We start from the raw sequence: 11,450 nt of genomic DNA on the forward strand, positions 1-11,450 counted from the left end.
CCTGTCAGCCACGCCCACAACCCCCGCAGGTCTGCAGCTCTCCTGGTTGGTTCCCAGTCTGTGTGTGGCTCCTCCCTCTGTGTGTGTGTGTGTGTGTGTGTGTGTGTGTGTGTGTGTGTGTGTGTGTGTGTGTGTGTGTGTGTGTGGCCGATGTTCCGCCCACCTGCTGCTGTCAATCATCCTGCACACCTGCAGCTCTCCATCATTTCACCTGTGTGGTACCGTTCTGACCCGTCCGGGCTCCAGCTCACTGTGTTCTTGGACTAAAACTCTTGATTGTCTGATTGATACTTGCTCTCCTGTCCTTTTCCGTCCAGTCCTCGTCAGCCTCCTCCAACCACCTCCACACTGATATTAGAATTTAAGAGGGTTGTTCATTTTTTTTTCAAACAGAGCATAATATTTATTTATTTTCCTTCTTTAGTATTGCTGATGTTCTGGGTTGATCTCCTGCCCTCCAGTCACAGAGATGTAAGAAACTGTCATTTCATGTTGGGCTGGTCTCTCATGAGGTCGGTCAGTTCTGCGTGGACCACAATGCTGGACCCAACAGCATCCAGGTCAGCTCGGCAGTCGTGGTGGAGCGCGTGAGGAGCTGCTCAGGGTTCAAATCCCACCTGTGTGTCACCTCTCCCCCCTGAAATCATTTAAAAACAAAGACTTTGGGGTTACAGCGTGAACACACGACCCTCACTCAGATGAACCGGACCTGATTTGGTCTGAATGGGTGACCCGCCCCCCCCCGGGGGCTCACCTCAGCCAGGTGACTGATGTAAGAGGGTTTCCAGTCGAGCTAACAAAGGCTCGGGAACACGTGGCAACTTCACCTCGAGGAGAAGAGAAGATTTGTATATGAAAATGTCATGTATTTTTACACACACAGCTTATTACACATGTAAATAACTTGCTCTCTTACTGTGGATGTAAATCAGCAGATCAGTCTATTTCCAGCAGGGAGGGTGATAAGTATGAATACAGCTGCAGGAGAGAGCATCAGTCACTGTGGAGAGAGGAGGTGAACAAGGTGAGTGAGGTCAGGACAACCTCAGCTGTCTTTTACCTTCACAGAGTCTTTCTCCGTCTTACAGAACTGAATATAGATTCATCAGAGCAGTTCAAGCTGCTGGCTGAGCTGTCTGTGGTCGTCTGTGTCCAACATTTAACTGATATCGATGCTTCTGTATTTTCTCCTCCGCAGTCAAGATGCTGTGGCGTCTGTTGTTCATCGCTCTGATCGGTAAGCAGCTCTCTTTAAAATGACTCCTGCACAAAAACAATCTGAATGGAAACAGAAATTCTTAAACGGTGTTCAACATTTCACAGCAGGAGCACAGTGCATGATGAGCAACAAGTGCTGTACATCTACAGCAGGTTTGGATTTTAACTCAACCTTTTTTTGTTATTTCTTCGGTTTTATTCTGAAGTTGTGTTTTTATTTTCTTTCTGTGAAGCACTTTGTAACCTTGTTTAGAATTGATAAATAAATGTCTTGCCCCCTCAAATCAAAATTTTAGAAGTTGAGAAAGAACATTTTAATATAGTCACAAAATTAAAACATTACAAGTTGACAAAATTAACTGCGGTACCAGAAAGATCCGGTGAAAAAAGGGACACACACGATACAGTATCAGCTTCTCTCTCCTCTCTCAGGCCTGGCCTGGAAATTAAAATAAGGATTTTAAAATCACTGATTTACAAGCCACTTTTTTTTTTAATTTTCTGTTTTTGAAATTATCTATTTGTGCAACAAATGGGATATAATCGTTCCATATTTATGTATATGAATACAAGGGCAAATCAAGTGAGACATAGGCTACACTGTCTTACTGTATACTGAACTATAGTGTATGGAAAAACACTGTAAGCATATGTTTGCTGTTCACAGGTGGTGGTGGTGCTGGCAGTCCTCCTGGTGCTTCAGTAGCAGGCAGTGCAGCGCAGTCGGCAGCAGGTACACAATCATTTCTACAGTCGAGCACCAACATGCAACAAGATGCGCTGCCATGTGTGATCCTCACCTGTCTTGTCTACAGTATTATTTCATTTTATCATCAGTATGTTTGAAGACTGAAAACAGGAATATACTGTATTGACCATTTGCCGTAGTGCTAATGATATACCTTTTTTTTTTTTAAACATGGTGATGACAGTCTATTTCATATTTTTGCTTCAAAATATTTGGTGTGTCAGTACCTCCACAGATGGGTCATGGCCTGAAAATGTCCATGTGACATTAGGGTGAGTGTTGTAGTGACTGTGTTAGAGCGCGTATCTGTCGTCTTGAAACTTTATGCAGATGCTCCCGTTGCATCGATTGCAGACCGCTTGTGTTTGATCTGTCTCATTTACTCCGAAGAAGTTCCACAGCACCGACATGTTTGTTTGCCAGTGATGATGTTGCTAACTAATGATTCAAGATTCATAAAACTTTTTTATCCGTCACATAGCGACAGGGCTCAGAACATAAACGCCACAAAGACATAAAACACATTTAAACCAATGAGATGTGTTTGTTTTGCTTTGTTTGTTTGTTAAATGCAAAACAAACACGTCCCATTGGTTTAAATGTGTTTTATGTCTTTGTGGTTCGATCGTGATCGGTTATGTGTTTATTCAAACTCTCTAATCGGTGATCGGCCCCAGAGGTCCTGATCGTATAAAGCCAACACAGAACATTAAAGGTAGACTATCAGCAATGTTACACCACACCTGGATAAATCATTAATCTGCTTTATCAATTAAAAATAGAATCCATACTAGCTGACCAGAAAAACACACACATTTCCTTATAGCAAAAGAAAACATATTTAAGGAGAGAGTCTTCAAAGTTCAAAATTAAAAAGATAATATTTGAATATATGGGTGCAATATTTGCATATATAGGTGATGCAGAGGGACAGGATGATGCCAGTCATAGGAGTGAGGAGGAGGAGGAGGAGGGGGAGGAGGAGGAGGGGGAGGAGGAGGAGGAGGAGGAGCCGGAGGAGGAGGAGGAGGAGCAGGAGGAGGAGGAGGAGGAGCAGGAGGAGGGGGAGGGGGAGGGGGAGGAACCACCAGTTAAACAGTGCAAGTTTTAATTTTCTGTTTTTGAAATTATCTATTTGTGCAACAAATGGGACATAATCGTTCCATATTTATGTATATGAATACAAGGGCAAATCAAGTGAGACATAGGCTACACTGTCTTACTGTATACTGAACTATAGTGTATGGAAAAACACTGTAAGCATATGTTTGCTGTTCACAGGTGGTGGTGGTGCTGGCAGTCCTCCTGGTGCTTCAGTAGCAGGCAGTGCAACGCAGTCGGCAGCAGGTACACAATCATTTCTACAGTCGAGCACCAACATGCAACAAGATGCGCTGCCATGTGTGATCCTCACCTGTCTTGTCTACAGTATTATTTCATTTTATCATCAGTATGTTTGAAGACTGAAAACAGGAATATACTGTATTGACCATTTGCCGTAGTGCTAATGATATACCTTTTTTTTTTTTAAACATGGTAATGACAGTCTATTTCATATTTTTGCTTCAAAATATTTGGTGGGTCAGTACCTCCACAGATGGGTCATGGCCTGAAAATGTCCATGTGACATTAGGGTGAGTGTTGTAGTGACTGTGTTAGAGCGCGTATCTGTCGTCTTGAAACTTTATGCAGATGCTCCCGTTGCATCGATTGCAGACCGCTTGTGTTTGATCTGTCTCATTTACTCCGAAGAAGTTCCACAGCACCGACATGTTTGTTTGCCAGTGATGATGTTGCTAACTAATGATTCAAGATTCATAAAACTTTTTTATCCGTCACATAGCGACAGGGCTCAGAACATAAACGCCACGAAGACATAAAACACATTTAAACCAATGAGATGTGTTTGTTTTGCTTTGTTTGTTTGTTAAATGCAAAACAAACACGTCCCATTGGTTTAAATGTGTTTTATGTCTTTGTGGTTCGATCGTGATCGGTTATGTGTTTATTCAAACTCTCTAATCGGTGATCGGCCCCAGAGGTCCTGATCGTATAAAGCCAACACAGAACATTAAAGGTAGACTATCAGCAATGTTACACCACACCTGGATAAATCATTAATCTGCTTTATCAAGGAGAAGAAGGAGGAGAAGAAGAAGGAGGAGGAGGAGGAGGAGAAGAAGAAGGAGAAGGAGGAGAAGAAGAAGGAGGAGGAGGAGGAGAAGGAGAAGAAGGAGAAGAAGAAGGAGGAGAAGGAGGAGGAGGAACAGGAGGAGGAGGAGAAGGAGGAGGAGGAACAAGAGGAGGAGGAGTAGGAGGAGGAGTACGAGCAGGAGGAGTAGGAGTAGGAGCAGTAGGAGTAGGAGCAGGAGGAGCAGGAGGAGGAGGAACAAGAGGAGTAGGAGTAGGAGTAGGAGTAGGAGTAGGAGCAGGAGGAGGAGGAGGAGGAGGAGGAGGAGGAGTAGGAGTAGGAGTAGGAGTAGGAGCAGGAGGAGGAGGAGGAGGAGGAGGAGGAGTAGGAGTAGGAGTAGGAGCAGGAGTAGGAGCAGGAGGAGGAGTAGGAGTAGGAGTAGGAGCAGGAGGAGGAGGAGGAGGAGGAGGAGGAGTAGGAGTAGGAGCAGGAGTAGGAGCAGGAGGAGGAGGAGGAGGAGGAGGAGGAGTAGGAGTAGGAGTAGGAGCAGGAGGAGGAGGAGGAGGAGGAGTAGGAGTAGGAGTAGGAGTAGGAGCAGGAGGAGGAGGAGGAGGAGGAGCAGGAGCAGGAGGAGGAACCACCAGTGAAACAGTGCCAGGTACAGGTGCAGTGTGCAGGACTGGGTTGGCAACAGATCTTTGCATATAATTATATTAAGATGTCACATGTTGATGTTCCAGTTCCAGTCACGCAGAAACAATAAGCCCATCCACTCCTGCAGTTACGTCAGTGGCTTTCTGAACTAGACATCAATTTTCTTTCCAATGTTAATGAGTTGCTGCTTATATTGGTTATTACTGATGTTCTTTTCATGCAGATATCGCGGTGCATTAGATTAGGTTTTATACTTTATACTTATAAAATAAAGTATTCATGTTAAATTACGGTTCCTCTTGCGTCCGTCATGCGATCGGATAAAAGGCCTCTCCAAACCATCTCCCGGGCTGAATTTGGCCCTGTTTAGAAAAGTGCTGTATAAGTAAAGTTATTATGATTATTATTATTATCATTATTGTGATCCTTTGATATTTAATGTTCTGTCGGTTTTCATTTCACAGGACAAGAACAGTGCAGGTGCCCTGACTCAGCAGAAGGTAGGGCATTTTTAAAACAAAGGTTAATTGATTATTAATTGATCATTTTATATTTCTGAGCTGTCACATTACACAAACTGCGAGACAATAGAAAATAAGGTCCCCAGAACTCTGTTTGAAGCCAGAAAAGGTGGCAGGGTCCGCCATTTATAAATAATGTGTGTTTACCTTTAAGGTCAGTCTGTTTATTTGAGTTATCAGGCGAATTACATCATTTATAACTTTTAAATCTAATTCTAATTCTTAACACGTTTTGGGTTGGGTGTGTGTTTTTTTTTTTTATCTGTGGTTATTTTTTTTGTCTGTGAAGCACTTTGTGACCTTGTTTAGAAAAATTCTACATAAATGAAGTTATTATGATTATTTAATATCTAATATTCTGTTGTTTAAGGAGGCGCACCAAGAAAACATTTCTTTACTCTGATCGGCTTCATTTCTCTCTTGTCATGTAAAAACATTTGAATGTTGTTTTGTTCTCTTACACAGATCTCATCAACACAACAAACAGCATCACATCCCAGTCATCAAACTACACAGATGAGATAAAGGTCTCCTACTCTTCTGGAAGAGCTACTGATGGTGTTGAGACAGTATGTGCAAACACCATGGAGGAACAGAAACCCTGGTGGAGAATTGACCTGCTGGGTGTCTACAACATTTCTTTTGTCAGCATCTACAACAAGAATACACACAATACTGATATAACCAATGCTCAGATCCACGTCGGGAACTCTCGTGAGAACAACGGCACCAACAACAAAATGTAAAACCTTCATGTTACTTTAAATAGCTTCACATTTTCAAGCTTCTGTTCGTCCAGTATTTTTGTTCTGCGTGTGATGTGTCCATGATCGGCCTCAAGGGTTAGAACTGACTGAAATATACTGAATGTTGCAGAACTGAACCTTGAATATAACAGATGTGGTGAAACCCAACAAAAGGTTCAGGATTATGGGCGGAGCCTGTTTCTGTGTCATGGTGTGTTTGATGTCCAGGCGACTGTGGGACTTTCTACCTTTGTCAGCTTCTTCAGAGCCAGTCAGAGATTTCATCCCACAGAAGCATCACTCTTCATGTCCTGTCTGTTTCTCTCTCTCATACTCTGTTCATCTTTCTCTTTCTCTCAGCTGTGCAAACATCACAAACTTCAACAAAGAGCAGTGGAATAACTATACTTGTACTGAGGGAGTGTCAGGGCGATACGTCACCGTGTTCTTTCCAGGAACAAAGGCTTTGATTCTGTGTGAAGTGGAGATCTACGGCAAGAAAAGAGGTACAAGAAATGTTCTGATCCACACACACACATACAGGAACTGATGGTAGACACGGATGAGTTCAGTGTCTCCATTACAGTAACATGTTGACAAGAAGCTTATTCACACAAAAGCAGAGATTAAAATGACCGACAGGGAACAAAATCCCTTGATGATCCCAAGAGGAAACAGAAGGACCGGGCGGTTCTGCAGAGACAATTTTATGTGCAGGTGGAGAAGATATTTTTCTCATCCCACATCCTCGTCATGTATGCTCCATAATAACCCTGTTCAACGCTTCAATTCACATCAGACATTTCACACCAGTGTTTTTTATTATCTATTTGTAGTGTCACCCTTTGAGCTGATCCAGGAGAACAAGACGTGGGAACATGCCCTGCAGCACTGCAGAGACAATAACATGGACCTGGCTACCATCCTCAATGAAGACGACCAGGTCCTGGCTGAGCTGGAGGCCCAGAGAGCCGACACTCCCTTCTTGTGGCTGGGCCTCCACTACACCTGCATCCTGGAGGTTTGGTTCTGGGTGGCTGATTATCGCTTGGAGTTCAACCGCTGGGCTGACGGGGAAAAAACAGGAGACTGTGACAGGAGTGCTGTCATGAGCAGAGCTGAGGGCCATCAGTGGTTCAGCAAGTCTGACTACGATGAGTTTAACTTCATCTGTCAGAAGTTTTAGTTTTCTCAGCTCCTTTTGTTTTTGTTTTTTCTGATTTGGATGAGTGGCATACACACTGTCTCTGTCAGTGTATGTATGGAGCTCACAACCAAACAGATATTATAGGACATGCATGCGTCTGTTAGAAGTTTTTAGTCTGTTAGAAGTTTTTAGTCTCTTATGTAAAAGGAAATTTGTTGTTTTGAATCTATATTTTGGTGATTAATCCTGATATGAAAATGTCCAGAGATCAGAAAATGATGTGAGATGAAATGCAAAACTCTTCCACCCGTGTCACCTTTGCTGATATGACACATTTGCATTTGCAGTAAACAATATGTATATTTGAATGACACTCGCTGCACGTTATTTCCTCTGTATGCATTCTGCCTATACTCATGTTAAGTTTATAACAGGGGACACTGAAGACTGAAGATACATATATTTTGCTTTCCAATAAATGTCTAAATAAAAGTCGAGATGCATTTAAATCATTCAGTCTCTTATTTTTTTTTCTTTTAAATTTCACTACCAGCCCAATATGTCTATATCACACTATGTACATTACAGACAAGCTGCTAAAACTGACATGCAGCATAAAAATCTGGCTTCCCGTGTTATCAGTGTTTCATTCTGTGGTCCTGATGAGTTTTATTCATCATCAATATTTATTTTTTTATATTAGATGAAGCAATTTACCTGTATTTTTGCTCATAGGCCGAATACACGCTGCCTCATAATATAATTTAACCCTCATGCAACTGATAAAATACCTAATTTAGTGCAAAAAAAAGGTTAAACATCAAAAACTGCCATAAAAATACTATTATTGTAACTATTAAAGTATGTAGAAAATAAAAAAAATGTGGTATGATGTAAACAAACTGGTATTTAAGGGGGTTCAAATCCTGAAAATGAAAAAAATATATATTTGGTAGTTATTATCAGGACTGATGTTGGTTGAAAAAGTTGAAAATTAAACTATATTTTTATGGCAGGTTTTGACATGGAACTTTTTTTTTGTGGTCTAAGTACATTTTTTTTATTATCTTGTATTAGCTGCATGAGGGTTAAATCACCTATTTGTAAAAAAAAAAGCTGATTTTTCTTTTTTTGGGGGGGGATGGTGTCCGACCCGTCCAGCCATCTGAAAGACACTTAAAAATAATCTGCTTTTCAACCTTAAACGTTTCCATAAAATATAAATATATGAAATTGAAATTTTGAAGAGCAAGTTCATTCTGTGCTCTAACACAAGTTTTCACTTGACAGTGTTGATAAACTGTTAACCAAGATTCTGTTACTCTGCCACGTTTCTCTCACATGAAATGCTTTCAGAAACATATTGTAGCATCGTGAACCTGAAGTGCCGTATTGTTTCTGTGCTGTGAAAAAGTCCAGTTTACTTCATGCGTCAGTGGCTTTTGGACTTTATCTTAACCAGATAACAACAAAGATCGATTCTATTTTCATGATCTGCAGGTGAAACTTTGGATTATTACCTCAAACAGAAGCTGTAGGATGTTCAGACTTCTCGGCAAAAGCAGTTAGAAGGTGAAATCAGTTCACACATCACAGAATTTACCAGTGAACAAAAACAAATCCCTTCGCTGAGGTTGAAAGGACATCGAGCCAGAATGAAGGATTATTTCTACGTTCACTGGTGAAGTCCAAGTGACATCCTTACAGGGTTTAAAGTTTTAACAGTGTGGTTTTAGACAACTTTTCAACTTCTTGTGGTTCAAAATTGAAGTTTTTATGACGGCAAAAGTTTGCTTCTTGCAGCAAAACCTACAGGGAGGATTTGAACATTGATCCTGGACCTCAGAGGTTTGAATAAGGCAGGAACTTCACAGGTAGGATGACCAAAATAAAAAATGTTTTTTCTACATGTATAGCTGCGACTAGATGAAATTAGAGATGAACGGTTTGATAACGGGAGTCCACGTTGCTCCGTTGTCCCCACAGCGTTATTCTTTTTATGTCGTCTGCACTCTAGTTTGTCTGATGAAGCCCAAAGACGATGAAAGCAGCCAAATGAGGGGTGAAAAAGGAGTTGATAAGTGCCTCTCACTGTCTCCAGATGGAACATGTCGTATGGTTCACATGGTAATTGTCGCCTGCATTAAAGTGAACTGAAAAGAAGAGACTGTATCTCCGCCAGCGATTGAAATGTATCTGCTGGAACATTTTATCAGATCCGACTTAATCACCACGCTGGCTCTGCAGACAGCTGCTTCGTTAACGGCACCAAGTCTGAGGTATTTCTCTAAAAACAAAGGCTGATTTACTGCCGCAGTTGGTTTAGATCGGGCTTGTCTGATACAAGAACAGGGTCAGCGCCTGCAGCTACGAATATAAAAAAAAAAAAGGAAGCTGAATCCATCAGTGGGCAGAGTGGATGCACAGTAAGTGAAGAAGTGAAGACGCCTGCTTAGTTTTAATGACGCAAAGCCTGCAGGCGCTCAGCTCAGGCGGAGGACTCCAGAGGGACGCACATCACCATCTGGCTGTCAGAGACTAGTTGTGACTTCGTCCTCAAGTCTTATCAACACTCCTTCAGACTGAAACCTGAAATAACTGAGAGCAGCTGTAGAGGATCAGAAAGTATCAGTGGTCTAATTAATCATACAGTTGGCCCAGCAGCTTCTTTTAAAAATGTGTGTGAATTCAGGATTATCTCTGTATTTGTTACGTCCCCCTTTTTGCTGTAATTACAGCATGAATTTGAGCTGACATGGACTCCACAAGTTGGCGTACAACCTGCTGACTCGAGGTCAGGCCGCTAAGGAGGAAGGTCGACGAGTTCTTACAGTCTTACAGTGTTAAGAAATGAGTGATTAATGAGTCATGACCAGTTTGTGCCGATCAGCAGGTGGTCGATAATTAATCAGGAACAACTCATGACGAAAGTGTTCAGTATGTTGATTCACAGATATTTATGAACTAATCGTCAACTCATCAGTATCCAGAATATCGTCCTCGGATCACAAGTATTGTGGATTTACTAATTAACGGCTGCTTACTATCAATTTGTTCCTGATCATTTTCATACTCGATCCTCAGTAACGACTCATATTTTTTGTGTTACCACAACATTTATCATGTCTTTTAAGATTATGTGTCGCACTTAAACAACAGTCTGCTGCAGGCTCCAGTCCAACCTTCCTGTTATGACATTCTCGACTAATAATAGGAACCTGGCGCGCTTGTTTGGCTCTGAAGGGGCAACGTGAAACACTGAGCAGGCCGCTGCCCAGAAGCTCCAGAAGCTCCACTTCGATTTGACACGAGAACCACGTGCCTCTCCGTGCCGGGACACCAGCTCGAGACTGATAACACAGCAGCACTGTGATCGTCTTGCTGCTTCAGTATAGAAGAGCAGGAGAGTCTGATGCTGCTGAGAAGTGCACCTTTTGTTTTTTAAGTAACTACGAGGAACTTTTAAGTGTTTATGAAACAGTGACTCCTCTGATGATGGTGTATATATGATCATCATCAGCATGAAGACTGCTGTTTCTTGTTTTTAATAGTTGACTGTGACTGTGCTAATGTCCGATATATGATAGACACAGCGCAGCCAAAAATGAAAAGGTCATTATAGCCTAGTCGCCACTATTTTGATAAAAAGTCAGCTGAAGTTTAGTAGTCCGTAAATCACAATTCTGGAGCTTCAACGTAAAATAGAGTAGCTCCACAGAGCTCATGTAATGTAATCCATGTCTCTGGAAAACCCCTCAGATGACAAATTAATTTGAAAAGATGTTATTTAAACCATTTTAGTGTTCGTGTGGCTACGTCTAGCATCTAATCAAACCAGTTTGATGATCTCGAGCTCCCGGAGAATTAAAGTTCCCATCGACTTCAGTTAATTAGGAGCAAGCTGGTTTTGTTTTGAAGCTCCAGAACTGTTCTGTGGACCTTCCATCGGTGTGGGGTCGAGGAGTTAATGACCGAATTAAACATTTTTTTGTGTCACCTGTTACTCAGGTGCTCCCTGAATGGTCTGGGCAGAGTAAGATGGCTGCACAGCTAACTGAGCTAACTGCACAGTTATGTCTGTCAGGAAATGTCATAATTCATCAGGGGCTGAGGCAGATCAGCTGCAAATACTTATTCAACTTAGAGGGAGAAAGTTGTTGGTTCCACTTTACCATTTCCAAGAGCTGTTGGCGCTGCTGTCACTAAAGACAACTGGATCATTTCTGGTTCCTCAAGGACAAATGACAAGTTTATTCATCCAGTTAGTCTATAATGGAGATGTGAA

General features: G+C 41.9%; 1 protein-coding gene and 1 long non-coding RNA gene across 2 annotated transcripts in view; both read left to right on the forward strand.

Moving 5' to 3' along the window:
• LOC119011485 overlaps positions 1 to 7,663 on the forward strand; it is a 31,313-nt gene extending 23,650 nt beyond the window's left edge. Inside the window, exons 10-12 of the mRNA XM_037084645.1 lie at positions 5,738 to 6,014; positions 6,379 to 6,524; positions 6,855 to 7,663. Of these exons, the coding sequence (XP_036940540.1) occupies positions 5,738 to 6,014; positions 6,379 to 6,524; positions 6,855 to 7,204 (773 nt within the window). The 3' untranslated portion in view covers positions 7,205 to 7,663. The remainder of the gene's footprint in view (positions 1 to 5,737; positions 6,015 to 6,378; positions 6,525 to 6,854) is intronic.
• LOC119011487 lies at positions 1,710 to 4,143 on the forward strand. The gene is made up of 4 exons (XR_005072206.1): positions 1,710 to 1,801; positions 1,886 to 1,951; positions 3,248 to 3,313; positions 4,102 to 4,143. It is a non-coding gene; the product is annotated as an uncharacterized LOC119011487 (long non-coding RNA).
• Positions 7,664 to 11,450: the final 3,787 nt, after the last annotated feature.

This window comes from Acanthopagrus latus, chromosome 21 (genome assembly GCF_904848185.1).
Source record: "Acanthopagrus latus isolate v.2019 chromosome 21, fAcaLat1.1, whole genome shotgun sequence".
NCBI classification, from domain to species: Eukaryota; Metazoa; Chordata; class Actinopteri; order Spariformes; family Sparidae; genus Acanthopagrus; species Acanthopagrus latus.